This window comes from Bos taurus, chromosome 1, assembly GCF_002263795.3.
Source record: "Bos taurus isolate L1 Dominette 01449 registration number 42190680 breed Hereford chromosome 1, ARS-UCD2.0, whole genome shotgun sequence".
In the NCBI taxonomy this organism is placed as follows: Eukaryota; Metazoa; Chordata; class Mammalia; order Artiodactyla; family Bovidae; genus Bos; species Bos taurus.
In genome coordinates, this window is record NC_037328.1 from 143639983 (window position 1) to 143664381 (window position 24399).

At 45.8% G+C, this 24399-nt stretch overlaps 1 protein-coding gene across 4 annotated transcripts in view; it reads right to left on the bottom strand.

Moving 5' to 3' along the window:
* Nucleotides 1–1661: 1661 nt before the first annotated feature.
* The window catches only part of HSF2BP (heat shock transcription factor 2 binding protein), an 87415-nt gene continuing 64677 nt past the window's right edge, over nt 1662–24399 (bottom strand). For 2 of the 4 annotated variants that reach the window (XM_059886755.1, XM_059886759.1), the window contains 2 exons: nt 13316–13474; nt 1662–2400 (listed from right to left, as the gene is read on the bottom strand). In XM_059886755.1, coding sequence (XP_059742738.1) covers nt 2192–2400; nt 13316–13474 — 368 coding nt within the window. In that variant the 3' untranslated portion in view covers nt 1662–2191. Of the gene's footprint in view, nt 2401–3674; nt 5020–13315; nt 13475–24399 lie in introns of all 4 variants that reach the window. The other 2 variants (XR_009494429.1, NM_001035493.3) reach the window with 2 other exon arrangements.

Sequence of the window (24399 nt, forward strand, 5' to 3'; positions counted from 1 at the left end):
AGTGAAAGACACGGGGCTGTAAGAGGATCTGGGATGAGACTAACTCAATATACCATTATGCTCCTCCCAATTCGTGCCACACACAGACACACTGACCTGTATCCTAACAGGATGGGCTCCTTTCTAACCTCTGAGAACACAGAGTAGACTGGATGGCAAGAGGCCTTCCAGGCTCACCGGCTGGGGGGTGGGGGAGAGACTGGAGAGGGAGTGAGGTCTGCCTGTGGGCCTGGCAGGTTTCACGCCTTTACACACTGACAGCACCAAGGAGAAGAAGTTCCTTGACGTAATAAATAGAAAAGGAATTATTTAAAGCTTAAATTTAAAAAACAGATACCATTCTACTGCTGTTGTTTCTGATTTTAAAATTCACAAGCAACCTCAGACACTGCCACGTATATACTTCAGTTACTTTTTAAAATGAGTTTTCTTTATATTGCAAAGTAAAAAAAAAAATAAAGAAAAAAATAAGAATAAAATAAAATGAGTTTTCTTTAGATCTTCAGATGCAAAAAAAAAAAAAAAATGAAGATTCCATGTTTTCCCCTTGACCTTCATAAGAAAAGTAGAAATATTAGAAAGGCTAGTCACTCCTTAAAATTGGCCTTAAGTACTTTTCCTGTGATATACATTCAAAATATGTATTTGACACGTTTCTTTCTGAAGGAGTTTTCGTAAGAACCCTTGCTATCTTTAGCACTTTAAAATTAGGAGGAAAAAAAAAGTATCCTTCTTAATCACATTCATCTACTAATTAGCTAAACTACACGACAGTCACGGGCCTGGCCCAGTTCCATTTTTCTCTATATGCCACCGATCCCATTTTTGGCAGGAAAAAGACCCTGCATTTCTAGAGACAGCACAACTAATTACAACTAGTTTATCTCCCATTACCTTATCAAGCAAATAACCAAAATGAAAATGATACTATGCTAGAAAAAGAACAAAAACACAACGTCCTCAATTTTATTTGCCAGTCATCAGGGCCCACAGCACCACACAGCACAGATGGACCAATGTCTGCCTCCGTGAATTTTAAATTGCCTTTTACAACTTTTCTCTGCTTTTGATGAGCCAGGTTCCACAATATGTCAGCTTGTGAAATTCAAGCAACTGTGTATATATATAAGCTCCTTCATTCAGACTCAGCCATAAACTGCACAAAGCCTGTAAAATCTGCTTAAAAGGAAAATAAAGTTATTCCAAACTGCCACGCACACAGAACAGCATACACACGTGCTTGGGGCTGCCGCGGGACAGGACACTAGCCTGTGCTTTTGCAGATGCAGGGCTCCCAGAGCCCACGGGCCTGCAGCATCATCCTGATGGACACGCCACACGCTGCCGTGCTCTTAAGAGTGACAGAGGGGACTCTGCCCACATATCGCAGCACCCACGAGAAACAGACAGCACCCTCCTCTGTTCTCTGCCACAGGACCAGATGCAGTTGAGAAGGACACACACCTGTGCACATCATTTAAAGAACTTCAAGCAACTGTGTGAAGGCCTGTTCCATGATAATGTTATATGAAAAACTGGATCCCTGAGTTTATAGCCAAAGGGCCCAGAACAGTGCAAGGAGAGGTTTTCTCCAGCCACATATATGCATTGTAATATGCAACTTCCTAATACCAAGTTTATAATACTTCAGAAAACAATGGTTATAGCACATCAATGACTCTGCTGGCTTTATTTATTCAAAAACAAAAGAGGCAAAAAAATACAGAACTAAAATGTCCAATGTCATCTGAAATAATAGGTTCACCAAAAGGTTGAAAGATAAACGTGAACTGGGGGGATTAACTGTAATCATTAGAATGAATTGTTTTTCAAAAAATGTATCTTAGGAAAATGCTGACCAATGGGGTAGGTGGTTATTTAACCTCTCGCTTTCAGAGGGAGCCAAGAGGTTTCAGAGTCTCCTGGGCAGCAGGAGCCGCTCTAAGAAGGCCCTCTTCCGGCTGCAGCTGACATGGGCCTTTCTGGAAGGACAGATCCTTCCTCAGGCTCCCCTTCTGGCAAGGTTAACCAACCACCCACAAGAATTTTTACTTCCAAGAGGAAGTCCTGTAGATACATATCAATTCACACCCATCGCTAGTCATCACATCCGCATGTGTAACATGGCACACGGCTGGTGACTCTGGAGGACAAAGTGGGGACCCGGGGAGAAGATGGTGCGTGAGCACCCCTACACATCACGCTCCAGAGCACGCAGGTCCTCCAGGAGCTCCTGGGCCACAGTCTGCAGGTGGGGGTTGCGGCTCTTGGCCATAGCCAGGATGCGCTGCAGGGGCAAGGAGCTCCGGAACTCAGAGGCTGACCTGGAGAAGACTTCTGGCTCCAGCACCACAGACTGGACGAGGCGCAGCACGTGGAGACACACCTCTGCGTCGGGATCTGGGAAAGAGGCAACGGTCCAGTTAGAATAAAACCTTCCAAGGGGACCCTGGGCAGAAGCCACCCTCAGGGCCTCCTGGTCTTTGGGAACGATGGATTGGACAGTTTACTGAACTATGAACTGACCCAAAAAGGTCTCACTTCTTGACGTAAAAGCTGAGCTCATGAAAGGCACATAAAAACAACATCTTCTACTTAGTAATGTTCTACCTTTGACTATTACTCACAAGCATGTAATTTTAAAATGCTGAACTAAAAATACGAGGGCTTTTCATGTAGTCTGCTGTAATCCTGTTCACTTATATGAGCACTTTCACTCCAAGTTCAGCAAACCCGAGAGACCACATACTGACGAGGCATCGCTCAGGCCACTGAGCTCCGCAAAGTCACGGCTGCAACACTCCAGCTGCCTTCTGTTTTCCACAGGAGGCTCCCTGGAGTTACAGAGCTGGCAGCCACGGACCACAGCAGGCACGCAGAAGCAGCTGGACCGAAACAAGAGCCCCAAGCAAGCTGTAACCCTGACCACCACGGATCCCCTTCTCCTTACCATGGCTCTCCAATGGGAACGTTAAACATGCCACAGATTCATTTCTTCATTAGACTGTGTAATAGGAACCAGACTCAAAATCTGTACCTCTTTCCTAGCACTACACTTTAAAAACCTTTAAGTTGTAAGTGGATTGAAGAGAGTAGACTAAACAAGCGTTCAGTGGGCACGGCCATGGAACACACACACACACACACACACACACACACACACCCCTGCCCTGAGCCCTTCTTTACTGAACAAAAGCACCGAGACACATTAAGACTGCTGTGCTGGGAGGCAGAAACCCCCCGGGGTCCAGACCATGAAATCCTTCTGTCTGGGGGGACGGGAAGGAAACTCTCTGGCACAGAAACAACCAAAGACACAATCAGAGCGGCTGCCACGGGAAGGAGGACAGGATCTCTGTGGAGGCGCCCACTCGGATGCAGGCACAAGAGGGAGCTCCCCCCACTCACCCCATGACCTGCAGTGGCCCAGCAGCCAAGGAGAGCAGTCTACAGCAGGGAGCAAAAGCACGGAAGGGGATCCCTCTGGGACACAGACCAAAGGGAAGGCCCTCAGCTGAGGGTGGAGACTGCTCTGGCCACTCAGTCCGCACCGTCAGCACAGGAAGGAGATGTTCTGAAAGCAGCAGTGCAGAGGTAACCACAGCAACAAACCCCAAGCCCAGCCCAGCCCCGACACCGCCACCCCAGCAGAATAGGACCTGTGAACACTTTACCTCATTCTCTCCTGCAGAGGCTGGCATGGAGGCCAAAGTCAGCCCATGTTTCCACACAGGCTGTGAGTTAAGGGTGGCTGTTACCTTTTTAAACGGTTATTTTAAAAGAAAACAAACAGAAGAATAATACACAACAGAAACCACACGTGATTCTCAAAGTTCAAAATAGTTACCAGCTGGCTCATTACAGGAAAAGCCTGCTGACCTCCACTCTACTGCCCTATACACAAGGCACACCATTCAATCAGAAATTACAGTGACAAAGCAAGGGGATTAAAACTCCACTGAAGTAATAATCAACAGAACCAGACTCACAGATAACCTAGATGTACAAACAATTAGAAAAGGAATTTGAAATAAATATGATCAATAGATGGGAAAACACTGTTTTAGGGTTCTTGCAATATACTTGAAGCAGTACATTATTATTTAAAGATTTTAAATGCTTTAATTTAAAATCAACTCTGATTAATTAATACAATTAATAATAATTCAAGTCAATTTAGTTCAGTCACTCAGTCATGTTTGACTCTTTGGAACGCCATTGAGTCGGTGATGCCATCCAACCGTCTCATCCTCTGTCCTCCCCTTCTCCTCCTGCCCTCAGTCTTTTCTTTCCCAGCATCAGGGTCTTTTCCAATGAGTCAGTTCTTCTCCTCAGGTGGCCAAACTATTGGAGCTTCAGCTTGAACATCAGTCCTTCCAATAAATATTCAAGACTGATTTCCTTTAGGATTGACTGGTTTGATCTCCTTGCAGTCCAAGAGACTCTCTCAAGAGCCTTCTCCAACATCACAGTTCAAAAGCAGCAATTTTTTGGCGTTCAGCCTTCTTTATGTTTCAACTCTCATATTCATACATGACTACTGGAAAAACCATAGCTTTGACTATACAGACCTTTGTCAGCAAAGTAATGTCTCTGCTTTTTAATATGCTGTCTAGCTTGGTCATAGCTTTTCGTCCAAGGAGTAAGCATCTTTTAATTTCATGGCCGCAGTCACCATCTGCAGTGGTTTTGGAGCCCAAGAAAAGAAAGTCTGTCACTGTTTCCATTGTTTCCCCATCTATTTGCCATGAAGTAGGATCATGAAATAGGATCAATGCCATGATCTTCATTTTTTGAATGTTGAGTTTTAAGCCAGGTTTTTCACTCTCCTCTTTCACTTCCATCAAGAGGATCTTTAGTTCCTCTTTGCTTTCTGCCATAAGGGTGGTGTCATCTACATATCTGAAGTTATTGATATTTCTCCCAGCAATCTTGATTCCAGCTTGTGCTTCATTGAGCCTGGCATTTCGCATGATGTAATCTCAATTAAAGATTGTATTATAAACCCTAGGGCAAATACTAAAAAAAAAAAAACTTTTAAAATGTAAATGATAAGTGAACAGTGCAGATAGAATAGTAAATACTCAATGCAACAGCAGACAAAAAAGAGGGAAAAGAAACAACTACAAGCATTTCTGTATTTCTATATAAATTAGCTGAAAACTGTATAAATACATTGATTAAAAGACAGAAAATACACAGGATGAATTAGGAGATTGGGACTGACATATTTTGTTGTTGTTCAGTCGCTCAATCATCTCTGACTCTGTATAAAACCAATAACTAATGAGAACCTATAGCACAGGGAACTCTACTTAGTGCTCTGTGGTGACCTAAATGGAAAGGAAATCTAAAAAAGGTAGATATATGCAGATGAATAAATGATTTACTATGCTGCACAGCAGAAACTAAACATTGTAAAGCACCTATACTCCAATAAAAAATTTTTAAGATATAAAATGCATAAAACATCAAGACTCAATTATACATTGTCTACAAGGCACCTAAAATAAAGACACAGGTTAAAAATGAAAGAATATTAAAAAAACATGCCAGGCAAACACTAATTAAAAGAAATCTGCAAAGCCTGTATATCAGACAATGTAGACTTCAGAACAAAAAATATTACCATGTGCTTAGAAGGGTCATTGTATAATTATAAAGAGGTCAGTGGATCAAAAAGACACAGCAGACTTAATTAGATATGTACCTAACAACAGAGTTTCAAGAGAAACAAAGCAAAATATGATAGATGCTGTTGCTGTTATTCAGTTGCTAAGTTGTATCTGACTCTTCGCCACCCCATGAACCATTGCACGCCAGGCCTCTCTGTCCTTCACCATCTCCCTGAGTTTGCTCAAACTCATGTTCATTGAGTCAGAGATGCCATCAAACCATCTCATCTTCTGTTGTCCCCTTCTCCTCCTGCCCTCAGTCTTTCCCAGCATCAGGATATTTTCTAATAAGCCAGCTCTTCACATCAGGTGGCCAAAGTATTGGAGCTTCAGCATCAGTCCATCCAATGAATATTCAGGACTGATTTCCTTTAGGATTGACTGGTTTGATCTCCTTGCAGTCCAAGAGACTCTCAAGAGTCTTCTCCAGCACCATTGTTTGAAAGCATCAATTCTTTGGTGCTCAGCCTTCTTTATGGTCCAACTCTCACATCCATACATGACTACCGGAAAAACCATAGCTTTGACTATATGGACCTTTGCCGGCCAAGTGATATCTCTGCTTTTGAATACACTGTCCAGGTTTGTCATAGCTTTTCTTCCAAGCAGCAAGCGCCTTTTAATGTCATGGCTGCAATCACCATCTGCAGTGATTTTGGAGCCCAAGAAAATAAAGGGCTGTTCATTTTCACTGTTTCCCTATCTATTTGCCATGAACCAGACCACTTGATCTGCCTCTTGAGAAATTTGTATGCAGGTCAGGAAGCAACAGTTAGAACTGGACATGGAACAACAGACTGGTTCCAAATACGAAAAGGCTGTATATTGTCACCCTGTTTATTTAACTTAGATGCAGAGTACATCATGAGAAATGCTGGGCTGGAAGAAGCACAAGCTGGAATCAAGATTGCCGGGAGAAATGTCAATAACCTCAGATATGCAGATGACACCACCCTTATGGCAGAAAGTGAAGAGGAACTAAAAAGCCTCTTGATGAAGGTGAAAGTGGAGAGTGAAAAAGCTGGCTTAAAGCTCAACATTCAGAAAACGAAGATCATGGCATCCAGTCCCATCACTTCATGGGAAATAGATGGGGAAACAGTGGAAACAGTGTCAGACTTTATTTTTCTGGGCTCCAAAATCACTGCAGATGGTGACTGCAGCCATGAAATTAAAAGACGCTTACTCCTTGGAAGGAAACTTATGACCAACCTAGATAGCATATTCAAAAGCAGAGACATTACTTTGCCAACAAAGGTTCGTCTAGTCAAGGCTATGGTTTTTCCTGTGGTCATGTATGGATTTGAGAGTTGGACTGTGAAGAAGGCTGAGCACCGAAGAATTGATGCTTTTGAACTGTGGTGTTGGAGAAGACTCTTGAGAGTCCCTTGGACTGCAAGAAGATCCAACCAGTACATTCTGAAGGAGATCAGCCCTGGGATTTCTTTGGAAGAAATGATGCTAAAGCTGAAACTCCAGTACTTTGGCCACCTCATGTGAAGAGTTGGCTCATTGGAAAAGACTCTGATGCTGGGAGGGATTGGGGGCAAGAGGAGAAGGGGACGACAGAGGATGAGATGGCTGGATGGCATCACTGACTCGATGGACGTGAGTCTGAGTGAACTCCGGGAGTTGGTGATGGACAGGGAGGCCTGGCGTGCTGTAATTCATGGGGTTGCAAAGAGTTGGACATGATTGAGCTACTGATCTGATCTGATCTGATCTGATGGGATGAGATGCCATGATCTTTGCTTTTTGAATGCTAAGTTTTAAGCTGGTTTTTTTCACTCTCATCTTTATCAAGAGGCTCTTCAGTTCCTCTTCCCTTTCTGCCATTAAAGTGGCATATTAGATATGATAGATAACTAATTATAAATTAATTCACAATAAGAGTTGGAAATTTAATCCTTTTATTTCCATTACTGATTTTAAAAAAGGAAGAAAGAAAATCAGTGAAGATACAGAATCCCTGAACAACAGTATCAACCAATTTGACCAAATACACATTCAAAAGAATTCAAAATATGTTCTGTGATCACAAAAAATTAAGTTAGAAATACAGAAATACATAATAAATAACAGAAAATATGTGAAAAAAAATCTCCAAACATTATTCAGAATTTTTTTCTAAATAATCTGTGGATCAAGAAGTCATAAGGAAAACTAGGAATTACTGTGATTGAAATGAAAATAAAACACATTATCATAATTTGTAGACAAGAGTTAAATCACTGTTTATCAGGGGAAATTATAGCACTGAATGCTTGTGTTGGACGAGAACAAAAGTCTCAAATTAATTTCCTTACCTTTCACCTTAAAAAAAAGGCGGGGGGGCGGGGGGGAACTTCCCTGGTGGTCCTGTGGTTAAGAATCTGCCTGCCAGCGCAGGGAACATAGACAGGTTCAGTCTCTGCTCTGGGAAGAATCCACACGCCACGGGGCAACTAAGCCTGTGCATTGCGACTACTGAGCCCGCAGGCTGCCAGCTAACAGAGCCTAAGCTCTAGAGCCCGTGCTGCCCAATGAGAGAAGCCACACAGTGAAGCCCATGAACCGCAGGACAGAGCAGCCCCTGCTCACTGCAGCTAGAGAAAGCCCACGTGCACCAACAAAGACCCAGAGCAGCCAAAAATAAATACATTTTTAAATAGAAAAGTAAAAAAATCAAACCAAAAACAAGCCAAGGGAAAGTAAAAATAAAGAACAGAAATCAAGACAAACGAGGACAAACAAAAAACTAGGGGAAAAAAAAATTAACCCCAAAGCTGACCCTGCTAAAAAGATATCTACAAAACTGAAAAAATTCTAGCCAGGCCAAACAAGGAAAGGAGGGGGAAGAAGAGACAGACACAGATTACAAGCGCTGGGAATGAAAGAGACTTCACTACAGAACCTACAGATACTAAAGAAATAATAAGGGAATATGGGCTTCCCTGGTGGCTCAGACAGTAAAGAATCTGCCTGCAATGCAGGAGACCCAGGTTCAACCCCTGGGTTGAGAAGATTCCCCTGGAGAAAAGAATGGCTATCCTCTCCAGTATTCCTGCTTGGAGAATTCCATAAGAAGAGCCTGGTGGGCTACCATTCATGGGGTCGCAAAGAGTCGGACACGACTGAAGTGACTTAGGAGCAGCAGGAGCAAGAGGTCTGACCACAGAATCCTGTTAAATCACAAGAATGGTTAAAATACGACTTGATTGTTAATCGCTCTCCATGACACTCTAATCTGCTGAATGAAACAAAACCAACAGAAGGAAACCGGTGCCTCCATCAGTGTGGCTGCATGCAGCACGCGAGGGCGGGGGCCAGCAGCTGTCGGAGGGAACTGCCAGCTCTCCCTCCAGGGCAGGCCTGGCCGCACGGCCAGCCCAGGGCGTCTCCAGAGCATGCAGAGCAGGAGAGGGGCCGTTCTGCCGAGCTCCAGAGCTCTCACACCAGAGGCTGCTCTCCACCGAGCGGTCACCTGTGAGGGCCACCGTGCCAGCAGACACACCACCGCTGCTCAGCAGCATCCAGAACGCCTCCTGCAGCTGCCTTCAGAGCCAGTCCGGAAGCCATTCCCAAACACCAGGGTCACTGCCTGAGACACAGCAGGATGCTGACACCTGGCGTGTACCGAGTCGGGCCGCAGGCTCCCCTCCAAGCCCCTTAGCCAGGCCTTCTCCCCTCCCGGCTGGCAGGCTCTCCGACTGCTGCTCAGCTTACTCACAGTGTCTGGCTACTCGGTCTTCACAGGAGCTGGAGGACACCGCAATCTCCGGGTTCTCCTCCCCTTCGTCCTGCCTCATCATGGTCCCCCTCTCTCCCTGCTTCCCCCTCCTCCTTTTCCTCCTGCACTGAAAACGCTGGTGCGGCCCAGGCCCAGCCTCAGACCCTCTCACTCACTGTATGGTGTCCATGGCTGCAGCCACACAGGCGTCCTCCACCATGACGGCTCACAGGGCGGCCTCCAGCCCCGGCCTCTGCGTGACTCAGCTCACAAATCCAACTGTGCCCTTCACGTCTCCCTTTGAACATGGAACAGGCCTCCCGAATTTAACATGAGAAGAATTACTGTTTCTCTCAAGTCCCCCCAACAGCACCACCAGGGACAAGATTGTTGTTTGGTCACTCGGTCATGTCTGACTCTTTGTGACCCCATGGACTGTTGAGTCCGACTATCTGTGACTCCATGGACTGTAGCCTATCAGGCTCCTCTGTCCATGGGATTTCCCAGGCAAGAATACTGGAATGGGTTGCCATTTCTTTCTCCAGGGAATCTTCCCAACCCAGGGATCAAACCCACATTTCCTGCATTGCAGGTGGCTTCTTTACCACTGAGCCACCAGGGAAGCCCAGGGACCAACTACTCAGCCTCAAACCTAAGCATCAACCTGGTTTCCCCTCCCTCATATTCCCATCCCTTCAAAATGGATCTTGAATCCAGTCATGCCAATCACCGTTACCACTCCTGCCATCCCCAGACTACCACAACCTTCTCACCCACACCCCACACCTGCCCCGTCCCCCTCGCAGCACCCAGATGGAGCCTGGAGACGGCCCTTCAGCCCAGGGCCACCCCTGCTCTGCCTGCACAGGCCACTCCAGCCCAACGGGTTCCCTGACCTCCTCTCCTGACACTCCCCCACGCCTCTCTACCACACTGGCTGCTTCACCTCCACATCCTCACAGCTCAGGGCCACTGCACAGCCTTCCCGCACCACCCCTCATCACAGAGCTCTGATGGCTCTTCCTCCGCCTCACTCAGGTCTCCACTGCCCACAGAGAAGAACCACTTGGCCCCGGGAGCCCTCTCACCACCCAGTCTTTACTAGAAGATTTCCACCACTCTGCTGGTCATCAGGTCTCCCGAACTGAACGTAAGCTCCACGAGGGAAGAGCTTGGCCTGGTCACTTCTGAACCTCCAGTTCCCAGGACAGGACTGGCGCTCAGGGACACCTGTAAGACAGGCGCTGCTCGAGCACTCCTGGCTGTAGCGCACCTGCCCATGGTGTCTGCCACCCTGGGGGCAGAGGAAGCCCCTCCCAACTCAGCAGTGAAGTCTGCAGAGGAGATGCCAAGCGCAGCAGTGTACTTTGTGGGAGACAAAATAAATACAGCCTCTAGTCTCTACTCTCTTACCTAGTTAGAGATTTTTTTTCCAGTAAAGTAGTTGCAGGCCATTAACAAGTAACAGATGAGAAAGTACAAACACAAGTCTGTTGGTAATATTCGTCATGACACCCTAAGGAAGTCTGGGGGGTGGGACATCTGGAAAGGTTCCCTAGAGAATGCTTTCAAGTTGGATTTTGAAGATCTGGGAACATAAAGCATCTAATCATTTATCCTATTTCTCATTTTTTCTTCCCAAAATCCAAAAACATGTTATAATGTCAACCTTTACCAATTACAGGATGTGAGGATCTTGGCTCCTTCCATCAGCTCATCTGTTTCTGGATTGCCCTCCAGCACAGACTCCGCACTGCCCTCTTTCCAAATCACTTCTCAACTTTCTCCATATTCTTAACACAATACTTAAGACAACAAATCACACACAGAGGGAAGTGGGAAAAGGTCACCTGGCCCAGCTAGGAACCTGCTCCTTTTCTAAAACACACTTGCACAGCAGATGGGTCAGCTCTGACACACACGCAGAGCCTGACTCACACCCAAATTAGTCCCACTTCAACACTCGTCAAAACACATTAAAATAAGCAGATGTCAGTAACCATAACAGAAGTATGGCCGGAAAACACAGAATTCTCAGAATGGTGTATCATCTCTTAAATGAAGGTAACACACAATTTTCACATCTCAAATTAAATGTAGGTTTAAACGATAATGACAGCATGGCCCAGGAGAGAACACACAGGCTCAGGAGGGGAGTGTGGAGTCAGAGGGCCAGGATGTGACCAACACACAGAGTACCTTTCTAACTGTCCAGCCTTGGCCAGGAAGGACTTCTCACTCTCTCTGAGTCTTGGCCCCAGGACACACGCCCATCTCAGAGGGTTTGAGAGGCATGTGAGATAACACATATAATAAGCCCATGCTGGGTGGAGCAGGAGCCCCATAAGCGTGGCTGCTAGACTCTGACTGGCTGCCGTGCTGCCTCCAGCTGTGACGATTATACACAACTATGGCCTGTCAGGATTCAGGCCTCTTACCTAAAGGAGCTTCCAAGGGTTACCTTTCGGGTTATTTTTCTGGGAAGTTTAGCTTATGGATGGTCGATCTGAAGCAAGAGGGTTTGTGCCAGCAGCGGTGTCTGTTTCCGGAGATGATGCAGCGTCGGGGGAAGCAGTGGCGGGGAAGAGAAGACGAGGCTGGGGGCTGGACGCACAGATGGCCTGCTCCCAAATGCTTCCTGAGGAGGAGCACAGCCACACCACACACCAAGGGAAATACAAAGCTACCAAATTCACTCCTGCTGTCATTTTCTTTGTTGAAATTGTGCCCTCACACAAAGAAGAAAAAATACTAAAAGAGAAAAAAAAAAAAGCAAAGGGCAGCAGTGACCCGTAGGATAACACCAAACTTGTTGTTAAGAGTCCTGGAAGGAGAGGGGTTGGAAGACATGAACACACTGTGAAGATACAACAGCCCCAAACATCCAAATGTGAGGTAAACCACAAACCTAGAGAGCTGCACCAAGGCTTGTCTTGTCTGATGCACCACGATGTCTGAACACCAGTGACAAAGAGAGACTCACAGAAGGGAAAAGAGGAAAAACCACGTGAGGCGGAGGAAAGGTCAAAAGGACAGCAGACTCCTGGTGAGAACACGTGAGGGCCAGAGGGCAGGGGCAATGTCTTTAAAGTAATGAAACTTGGAAGCCCACACCCAACAAAGTATCCTCTGAAAATCGTGGCAAATAAACACTATGTAAGACAAACAGAAATGGAGAGAATTCTACCCCAGGCAAGCCTGCACCCCAAGAAATGGCAGAAGTCCTTTAGGCAGGAGAATGCTACAGGTGGAAACCAGGATCCATACAAAGGAATGGGAGCACCAGCAGTGGGAATCACGCACGCTTTTCTTCCTATCTTTTCAATCTCTTTACAAGGGAGTTGATTAAATCAAAAATAATAAAAATGTATTTCTAGGTTTTCAACACACATATGACAATTTTAAGAGAATGGAAGGGGGAAAAGAAGTATACTGTTAATACTACACGTGAGCAGTTGGAAGGTGGACTGTGATAAGTATATATCTTATGCACCAGAGTAACCACTATAAGAAATACTTTTTAAAAAGAAAAGTAGCTAATAAACCATTAACGGAGATAAAATGGAATCAAACAAAACTACTAAATTCATCAAAAAAAAAAGGGTGAAAACGAACAAAGAACAGATATGACAAGTAGAAAGCAAACAGCAAAATGACACTTAGTCCCAAAGAAATTAATAAATCAAATTATCTAAACATTACAATTAAAAAGCAGAGATTTTTCTAATTAATTAAAAAAATTCAAGGCCCAACTATAGGCTGTTTACAAGAAATCCACATTAAATATAAAGAAACAGGCAGGTAAAAGAATGGAAATACATTTTTTTAACATTTTATATACATACAAGTGTATTTTATACATGTATGTTTTGCATATGTATTAAAATATACTAATACTAATCCTTGATGGCTCAGACAGTAAAGAACCCACCTGCAATGCAGGAGACCCAGGTTTGATCCCCGAGTTGGGAAGAGTCCCCAGAGAAGGGCATGGCAATCCACTCCAGTATTCCTGCTTGGAGAATTCCATAGACAGACCATGGGGTCTCCAAGAGTCGGATACGACTGAACGACTCTCCGTCAGTTAATACTAATCAAAAGAAAGATGCAGGGGCTGTAATAACCTCAAGTAAAGTAGCATTCAGAGGAAGGACTATTACCAGGGATAAGGAAGGACATTTTGAAATAATTAAAACTCTATCTATTAACAGGACATAACCATCACAAATGTTTACATACTGAATAAGAGAGCTTCAAAACACATGAAGTGAAAATGGACAGAACGGAAAGGAAAAATAAATCCACAGTGATGGTCAAAGATTTCAATATTCTTCTCTTGATAACTGATAGAAAAATTAAAAATCAGTATGGATATAGAAGACTAAACAACATATCAACCAACCTGAAAGTTGCTGCTGTTGTTACTAACGTTTATAGAACACACCACCCAAAAACAATAATATACGCAATCTTTTTCAAGTATGGTGGAACATTCACAAGACAGACCACACCTGGCACTAAAAGACGAGTCTCAATAAATAAAAAAGGACTGGGATCAGACATGTGTGTTCTCTTACCACAGCAGAATTAAATTGCAAATCTATACCAGAAACACATATAAAAATCCCCAAATATTTGGAAATGTCAACTTAGCTTAGAACAGGCACCATACAGCACACACACTGAACAGTGTCATGTGGCGTCACAACCCCAGAGTCAGACACACCTGCCCTGCTACACCTCATCCTGCGCTCTGTCAGTCAGGCCGAACAGACTTCTGTGTATATTCAAAACTACAGGTGCCTTAGCATTCTCTTCACTGCAGATTACCCAGGGTCCTCAAGAGGCCACCAGACAGCACTAGTAGACCCCAGAAGGCCCAAGAGGTCCCGCAGGCCACACCCCTTCCCTTCACTGCCTCTCCCTCCCATGGGCTCCCCGCTCCCACCCCGCCCCCACAGCTCCCAGGGTGCACCCTCCACCTCCACCCCAGTCCTCCCACACAGCTTCGTCCCACAGCTCTCCAGGTCTGCCTTCCCAAGGAGTCCAGGACATCTGGACGCTGGTCTAATGGCCTACTCAGAGTCTGAAAAGACCCCTGGCGCAGCTCTCCTGCCCCCTCTAGGGCAAGTCTCCTGGCTACTGCCCAGCAGAGAAAGCACAGGTCAGGGCTCAGCCCTCCCCACCTCACCTCCCGGGCCAGCAGCCCGCCTAGTAATCAGCAGGTGCTCAACAGCGTCTAGAGGATGGATGAGTGAATTTGCAAATGAGAGATTATGGGGGTGAATGTGCTCTCCAAGCAGGCACCTGCCACACGCCGCATGGGGAAGCAAAGCAGGTTCTGACCGGGGTTCCCCTCCTTGCAAGCAGTGACTCCAGAAAAAAAACACTTTCTGGTGACACATTTGTGCCCAAGGTGACAGATGGAGCAAACACAACCCGCTCTACACATGGCTGTGAGAGTCAGTCCCATGTGCGGTGGGCTCGTGGCTCTGTAAACCGGCCACGTGGTGCACAGCCCAGAGGACATGGGTTCCGCAAGGACTAGTCTATAACGCTCCCCTCTCGAGTGAGGGAAATGAGGGAAACCCACACACTGAGAACAGACAGACTAGGAACCTCAGCAAAAACATGAACAGAGAGCCAGGGACCTTGCAGTAACCTCCAGAGACCAGACCCACGTCCCTCCTGTGCCGGACAAGAGCTGACGGAGCTCTGGTCAGGCTGCAGATGATGGCCGAGCACCATGTGGGGCACAGACCGTGTGCCTGTAATGGCAGGCACCCTGGCAGACTGGCGGGGGGAAAGGGGCTGGCCAGGTTCCAGCAAAGAGGCAGGGTAAGTAGAGTCTTCACACAGGACGCGGGACACACACAGGAGCCGAGTACCACTGAGGGACGGGTGACTCCAGGCTTCCTGGCTCGCCTGCCTCTACGCTCCACACATCCTTCCCCTGCTCTCATGCCCACGGTTTCAGGGCAGCTCTGAGGAGGGCAGCTGGGCTTGCGAGGTACTCAGCAATTAGGAAGAAGGTGCTCTGGACGCGGACAAAGGCATCCCACAATGGCCGCCCTGAGGTCAAATACTCCCCAAGCCCCTGCTCTGTAAGCTGCTTGGGCCCAGCTGGTCTCTGAGCAGACTGCCTCTAGCCAGCCTGCCCTGGAAAACATCACAGTCACCTCACTGTGCCCCTTTAGCCGATGAATCTATGTAGCACTTTAATTCGATAAAAACCAGTCCACCGTCCTCTTATCTGGAGAAGGAAATGGCAACCCACTCCGGTGTTCTTGCCCGGAGAATTCCATGGACAAAAGAGCTTAGTGGGCTCAGTCCATGGGGTCACAAAGAGTCAGATACGCCTGAGAGACTGACATACCCTCTTATCAGTCAGTCGGCTGCCCCATACCTCCCGACTCTTCCCAAGACACCAGCAAGTCGACAAGTTGGGTGTTTATCTTTGGAGCAACAGTTCTTATCATCTTTTTTAAAATTAAAGAAACCTTCTTCAAATTCTGATAGAAACTGTGAATTAATCTTCTCCAACACCCTCCCACACACACACAACCCCCCAACACACACACCCACACACACCCCCTACACGCTCACACCCCCCACACACATCCCACCATACACACACACACCCCCACACCCCACACACACACACCCTTGAAGACCCCAGAGTGCGAGACTCTCCTCTGCCTCCAGGAGGAAAGCTGGCAATCTGCTGGATGGATCCTGGTTTCCCTGCTAGGAGACAAGAGGCCCCCTTGGGAAGGCCAGGAACAGGCCACGCCAGAGCTGCCCAGACTCCCTTCTCTCAGGGAGCGGCTAAGGGGCTAGCCTCTTCCACAAGCCTCTTATCCTCATCCATCAGAAGGCAAACAAAATGAAAACCACAATCACAGAAAACTAACCAAACTGATCACTTGTTCCATAGCCTTGTCTAACTCAATGAAACTATGAGCCATGCTGTGCAAGGCCACCCAAGACAGACGGGTCGTGGTGGAAAGTTCTGAAAAATGTGGTCCACTGGAGAAGGGAATGGCAAACCACTTCAGCATTCTTGCCTTCAGAACCCCATGAACAGTATGAAAAGGCAAAAAGATATGACACTGAAAGATGAACTCCCCAGGTTGGGAGACTCCCAATATACTACTGGAGAAGAGTGGAGAAATAACTCCAGAAAGAATGAAGCAGCTGAGCCAAAGCGGAAACACCCAGCTGGGGATGTGTCTGGTGGTGAAAGTAAAGTCCAATGCTGTAAAGAACAATATTGCATAGGAACCTGGAATGTTAGGTCCATGAATCAAGGTAAATCGGATGTGGTCAAGCGAGAGGTGGCAAGAGTGAACATCAACATTTTAGCGATCAGTGAACTGTAAAATGAATGAAATTTTAGTTCACTAAAATGAATGGGAGAATTTAATTCAGATGACCGTTATATCTACTACTGTGGGCAAGAATCCCTTAGAAGAAATGGAATAGTTCTCATAGTCAACCAAAGAGTACAAAATGCAGTACTTGGGTACAGCCTCAAAAATGACAGAATGATCTCTGTTCATTTCCAAGGAAAACCATTCAATATCATGGTAATCCAAGTCTATGCCCCAACCACTAATGCTGAAGAAGCTGAAGTTGAATGGTTCTATGAAGACCTATAAGACCTTCTAGAACTAACATCCCTCAAAAGATGTCCTTTTAATTATAGGAGACTGGAATGCAAAGTAGGAAGTCATGAGATACCTGGAATAACAGGCAAGTTTGCCCTTTGAGTACAAAATGAAGCAGGGCAAAGGCAAACGGAGTTTTGCCAAGAGAATGCACTGGTCATAGCAAACAACCTCTTCCAACAACACATGAGATGACTCTACACATGGACATCATCAGACAGTCAACACCAAAATCAGACTGATTATATTCTTGGCAGCCAAAGACGTAGACGCTCTATGCTATGCTATGCTAAGTCGCTTCAGTCGTGTCTGACTCTGTGTGACCCCATAGACGGCAGCCAACAGCCTCCCCTGTCCCTGGGATTCTCCAGGCAAGAACACTGGAGTGGGTTCCGGTGCATGAAAGTGAAAAGTGAAAGCGAAGTCGCTCAGTCGTGTCCGACTCTTATCGACCCCATGGACTGCAGCCTACTGGGCTCCTCCATCCATGGGATTTTCCAGGCAAGAGTACTGGAGTAGGGTGCCACTGCCTTCTCCGAGACGCTCTATACAGTCAGCAAAAACAAGACTGGAAGCTGACTATGGCTCAGATCATGAACTCCTTATTGCAAAATTCAGACTTAAATTGAAGAAAATACGGAAAACCACTAGGCTATTCAGGTGTGTTTGTGTGTGTGTGTGTGTGTGTGTGTTAGTCGCTCAGTTGTGTCCACCTCTTTGTGACCCCAGGGACTATAACCCGCCAGGCTCCTCTGTCCATGAAATTCTCCAGGCAAGAATACTAGAGTGGGTTGACATTTTCTTTTCCAGGGGACCTTCCCGACTCAGGGATCGAACCTGGGCTTCCCATACTGCAGACAAACTCTTTATAGTCTAAGCCACCAGGGAAGCCCATTCAGGTATGACCTAAATCAAATACCTTACAATTATACAGTGGAAGTGACAAATAGAGTCAAGGGATTAGATCTGATAGACAGACTGCCTAAAGAACTATGGATGGAAATTCATAACATTATACAGGACGCAGTGATCAAAAACATCCCCAAGTAAAAGAAATCCAAAGAGGCAAAATGGTTGTCTCAGGAGGGCTTACAAATAGCTGAGAAAAGAAGAGAGGCTAAAGGCAAAGGAGATAAGGAAAGATACACCCATCTGAATCTAGAGTTCCACAGAACAGCAAGGAGAGACAGGAAAGCCTTCCTAAGTGAACAGTGTAAAGAACTAGAGGAGAACAACAGAATGGGAAAGACTAGAGACTTTTCAAGAAAATTAGAGACACCAAGGGAACATTTCATGCAGAGATGGGCATGATAAAAGACAGAAGCAGTATGGACCTAACAGAAGCAGAAGATATTAAGAAGAGGTGGCAAGAATACACAGAAGAACTATACAAAAAAGATCTTCATGACCCAGACTGGTCACCTGTAGCCAGACATCCTGGAATGCGAAGTCAGGTGGGCCTTAGGAAGCATCACTATGAAAAAAACTAGTGGAAGTGATGAAATTACAGTGCAGCTATTTCAAATCTTAAAAGATGATGCCGTTAACGTGCTGCACTCCATATACAAGAAAATTTGGAAAACTCAGCAGTGGCCACAGGACTGGAAAAGATCAGTTTTTATTCCAATCCCAAAGAAGGGCAATGCCAAAGAATGCTCAAACTGCTGCACAGCTGTACTCATTTCACATGCTAGCAAGGTAATGCTCAGAATCCTTCAAGCTAGGCTTCAGCAGTACGTGAACCAAGAACTTCCAGATGTACAAGTTGGATTTAGAAAAGGTAGAGGAACCAGTGGAGAAGGCAATGGCACCCTACTCCAGTACTCTTGCCTGGAAAATCCCATGGACAGAGGAGCCTGGTAGGCTGCAGTCCATGAAGTCGCTAAGAGCCGGACGTGACTGAGCGACTTCACTTTCACGCATTGGAGAAGGAAATGGCAACCCACTCCAGTGCTCTTGCCTGGAGAATCCCAGGGACAGGGGAGCCTGGTGGGCTGCTGTCTATGGGGTCACACAGAGTCGGACACGACTGAAGTGACTTAGCAGCAGCAGCAGCAGAGGAACCAGAGATCAAATTGCCAACATCTTTTGGATCATAGAAAAAGCAAGAGAATTCCAGAAAAACATCTACTTCTGCTTCATTGATTACACTGGAGCCTTTGATTGTATGGATCACAACAAACTGTGGAAAATTCTTCAAGAGATGGGAATACCAAACCACCTTACATGCCTCCTGAAAAATCGGTATGCAGATCAAGAAGCAACAGTCATAATCAGACATGGAACAACAGACTGGTTCCAAACTGGGAGAGGACTCCGTCAAGACTATATATTGTCACTCTGCTTATTTACCGTATATGCAGAGTACAACATGTGAGTACAAATGCAGAGTACAAATGCCAGGATGGATGAAGCACCAGCTGGAATCAAGACTGCCGGAAGAAATATCAATAACCTCGGATATGCAGATGAGGCCACCCTTATCGCAGAAAGCAAAGAGGAACTAAAGAGCCTCCTGATGAAGGTGAAAGAGGAGAGTGAAAAAGCTGGCTTAAAATTCAACATTCAAAAAACTTAGATTATGGCATCTAGTCCCATCAGTTGAGTTCAGTTCAGTTCAGTCGCTCAGTCATGTCCGACTCTTTGCAACCCCATGAATCGCAGCACGCCAGGCCTCCCTGTCCATCACCAACTCCCGGAGTCCACTCAGACTCACGTCCATCGAGTCAGTGATGCCATCCAGCCATCTCATCCTCTGTCGTCCCCTTCTCCTCCTGCCCCCAACCCCTCCCAGCATCAGAGTCTTTTCCAATGAGTCAATTCTTTGCATGAGGTGGCCAAAGTACTGGAGTTTCAGCTTTAGCATCATTCCTTCCAAAGAAATCCCAGGGCTGATCTCCTTCAGAATGGACTGGTTGGATCTCCTTGCAGTCCAAGAGACTCTCAAGAGTCTTCTCCAACACCACAGTCCAAAAGCATCAATTCTTCGGCGCTCAGCCTTCTTCACAGTCCAACTCTCACATCTATTAATGACCACAGGAAAAACCATAGCCTTGACTAGATGGACCTTTGTTGGCAAAGAAACCTCTCTGCTTTTGAATATGCTATCTAGGTTGGTCATAACTTTCCTTCCAAGAAGTAAGCATCTTTTAATTTCATGGCTGCAGTCACCATCTGCAGTGATTTTGGAGCCCAGAAAAATAAAGTCTGACACTGTTTCCACTGTTTCCCCATCTATTTCCCATGAAGTGATGGGACCAGATGCCATGATCTTCGTTTTCTGAATGTTGAGCTTTAAGCTAACTTTCTCACTCTCTTCTTTCACTTTCATCAAGAGGCTCTTTAGTTCCTCTGCACTTTCTGCCATAAGGGTGGTGTCACCTGCATATCTGAGGTTACTGATATTTCTCCCAGCAATCTTGATTCCAGCTTGTGCTTCTTCCAGTCCAGCATTTCTCATGATGTACTCTGCATATAAGTTAAATAAGCAGGGTGACAATATACAGCCTTGACGTACTCCTTTTCGTATTTGGAACCAGTCTGTTGTTCCATGTCCAGTTCTAACTGTTGCTTCCTGACCTGCATATAGGTTTCTCAAGAGGCAGGTCAGGTGGTCTGGTATTCCCATCTCTTTCAGAATTTTCCACAGTTTACTGTGATCCACACAGTCAAAGGCTTTGGCATAGTCAAAAATAGATGTTTTTCTGGAACTCTTTTGCTTTTTCAAAGATCCAGCGGATATTGGCAATTTGATCTCTGGTTCCTCTGCCTTTTCTAAAACCAGCTTGAACATCAGGAAGTTCATGGTTCACGTTTTGCTGAAGCCTGGCTTGGAGAATTTTGAGCATTACTTTACTAGCATGTGAGATGAGTGCAATTGTGCAGTAGTTTGAACATTCTTTGGCACTGCCTTTCTTTGGGATTGGAATGATAACTGACATTTTCCAGTCCTGTGGCCACTGCTGAGTTTTCCAAATTTGCAGGCATATTGAGTGTAGCACTTTCACAGCATCATCTTTTAGGATTTGAAATAGCTCAACTGGAATTCCATCACCTCCCCTAGCTTTGTTCGTAGTGATGCTTCCTAAGGCCCACTTGACTTCACATTCCAGGATGTCTGGCTCTAGGTCAGTGATCACATCATCATGATTATCTGGGTCATGAAGATCTTTTTTTGTACAGTTCTTCTGTGTATTCTTGCCACCTCTTCTTAATATCTTCTGCTTCTGTTAGGTCCATACCATTTCTGTCCTCTATCGAGCCCATCTTTGCATGAAATGTTCCCTTGGTATCTCTAATTTTCTTGAAGAGATCTCTAGTCTTTCCCATTCTGTTGTTTGCCTCTATTTCTTTGCATTTATCACTGAGGAAGGCTTTCTTATCTCTTCTTGCTATTCTTTGGAACTCTGCATTCAGATGCTTATATCTTTCCTTTTCTCCTTTGCTTTTTGCTTCTCTTCTTTTCACAGCTATTTGTAAGGCTTCCCCAGACAGCCATTTTGCTTTTTTGCATTTCTTTTCCATGGGGATGGTCTTGATCCCTGTCTCCTGTACAATGTCATGAACCTCATTCCATAGTTCGTCAGGCACTCTATCTATCAGATCTAGTCCTTTAAATCTATTTCTCACTTCCAGTGTAAAACCATAAGGGATTGGATTTAGGTCATACCTGAATGGTCTAGTGGTTTTCCCTACTTTCTTCAATTTCAGTCTGAATTTGGTAATAAGGAGTTCATGATCTGAGCCACAGTCAGCTCTCAGTCTTGTTTTTGTTGACTGTATAGAGCTTCTCCATCTTTGGCTGCAAAGAACATAATCAATCTGATTTCAGTGTTGACCATCTGGGGATGTCCATGTATAGTCTTTTCTTGTGTTGTTGGAAGACGGTGTTTGCTATGACCAGTGCATTTTCTTGGCAAAACTCTATTAGTCTTTGCCCTGCTTCATACCGTATTCCAAGGCCAAATTTTCCTATTACTCCAGGTGTTTCTTGACTTCCTACTTTTGCATTCCAGTCCCCTATAATGAAAAGGACATCTTATTTGGGTGTTAATGTGATATTGAATGGTTTGCCTTGGAAACGAACAGAGATCATTCTGTCTTTTTTGAGATTGCATCCAAGTACTGCATTTTGGACTCTTTCGTTGACCATGATGGCTACTGCATTTCTTCTGAGGGATTCCTGCCTGCAGTAGTAGATATAATGGTCATCTGAGTTAAATTCACCCATTCCAGTCCATTTGAGTCCCATCACTTCATGGCAAATAGATGAGGAAAATGTGGAAACAGTGTCAGATTTCATTTTCTTGGGCTCCAAAATCCCTGCAGATGGTGACTGCAGCCATGAAATTAAAAGACGCTTGCTCCTTGGAAGAATAGCTATGACAAACCTAGACAGCGTATTAAAAAGCAGAGACATTACTTTGACGGCAAAGGCCATCAAAGCTATGGTCTTCCTAGCAGTCATGTATGCATGTGAGAGTTGGACCATAAAGAAGGCTGAACGCCGAAGAATTGATGCTTTTGAACTGTGGTGTTGGTGAAGACTCTTGAGAGTCCCCTGGACTACAAGGAGATCAAACCAGTCAATCCTAAAGGAAATCAACCCTGAATATTCATTGGAAGAACTAATGCTGAAGCTGAAGCGCCAGTACTTTGGCCACCTGATGAGAAGAGCTGACTCATTAGAAAAGACCCTAATTCTGGGAAAGACTGAGGGCAGGAGGAGAAGAGGACAACAGAGGATGAGATGGCTGGATGGCATCACTGACTCAATGAATATGAGTTTCAGCAAACTCCAGGAGATGGTAAAGGATGAAGGACAGGGAAGTCTGATGTGCTGCAATCCATGGGGTCACAAAGAGTCAGATATGACTGAGCAACTGAAGAACAGAATAAGGGTCTGGGAGGACCAGCCAGAGACATACAGGATCTGGGTGTCCCGCTCTGCACTCTTCTAGGACTGAGGAGCCCTGTGCACCGGGTGGTCCAAGCGCAGGAGCCACAAGAGGGCTTCCCGCCCCTTCCTCACTTCTAATGAAGTTCTCACCATGCTTTTAAAACAGCCTGTTATTTTCTTTCTGACCTAAGAATCAGACTCAAAATGTTTGGACCTCTGGGGTTTAGCAGTTTTCAAATGCTACAGTGTTTATATCACAGTCCTAGTAGTAGGCGGTCAGCTACTGACAGAGGTCAGAGCATATGAAAACACAGTGCTTTCTCAGACCCATGAGGACCTCATCATTCAGGGTTGTGGAACCCTCCCTGTACCCTGAGAATCAGAGCAGCTTCTTTCAGAGTCTGCATTTCCATAGAGAAGCCGTGACCTTCTGTGAGGATGCCATGTTTCACCTGGGCTCTCAGACCAGCTTCAGGAATGAAGAAAACGTTGATCTCTCCAGTCGTGAGATGGGAGGAACAGAAATCCAGCTGCCATGGGACTACATGTAGAACTGACCACCTACTGCAGGTCTGACCCTTTCCAGAAGGAATCATGATAAAAATAACTCACATCTGACGAGCAATTCACCACATACAAAGTGTCTTGACATACGTTACTGCCTTTTTTACTTTAAGGAAAATCTCCTTAGGCCAAAGGGAAACCAACACTCTGCTGTGAAGCAACGTGGTGACTCATAGGTAAAGAATCTGCCTGCCAATGCAGGAGACACAGGAGACTCGGGTTCCATCCTTGTATCGGGAAGATCCCCTGGAGGAGGAAATGGCAATGTGCTCCAGTATTCTTGCCTGGAGAATCTCATGGACAGAGGACCCTGGCAGGCTACAGTCCATGGGGTCACAAAAAGTTGGACATGACTGAGTGAGCACACGCGCACGAGCGTGCACACACAACCTGAAGAGGGAAGGGGTGCTTCTTCCCTGGCTCAGAGGAGGTGTGGGCTGTAAGGATCACGCTGCAGAGGAAGAGAACTCCTCAAAGAGCTTTCCTCCTCCTGGAGGGAGAAGAGCGGCTGAGATGAGGGCCATCTGAAGACAGGGGCCAACCCCAGTGAAAGTCAGAGGGTGTTCAAATCCTAACTCAAAAGCCCCCTCCAGAGTCCCACATGAAATCATGTGAGGAGACCAACCTCAGAAAGAGCCCCTGCCCCCCTGGGCCCAGAGCTCAGCAGCTTAAATTTCTAAGTGCAGAAGCAGGGAAGCTTTTCTATGCCTCTGTGGCCATCCCCAGCACTAAACTCGCATGGAATCAATTCCGCGAAAACACCACAGCCCTAGCTGTGCAGCCTCAGAGCAACCCAGGCTTCCACGAGCCTCAGCACCTTTGTGTATAAATGTCCCTCTTTGAAGAATACACACAGCACAGTCAGCACAGGCCTCAGTCCAG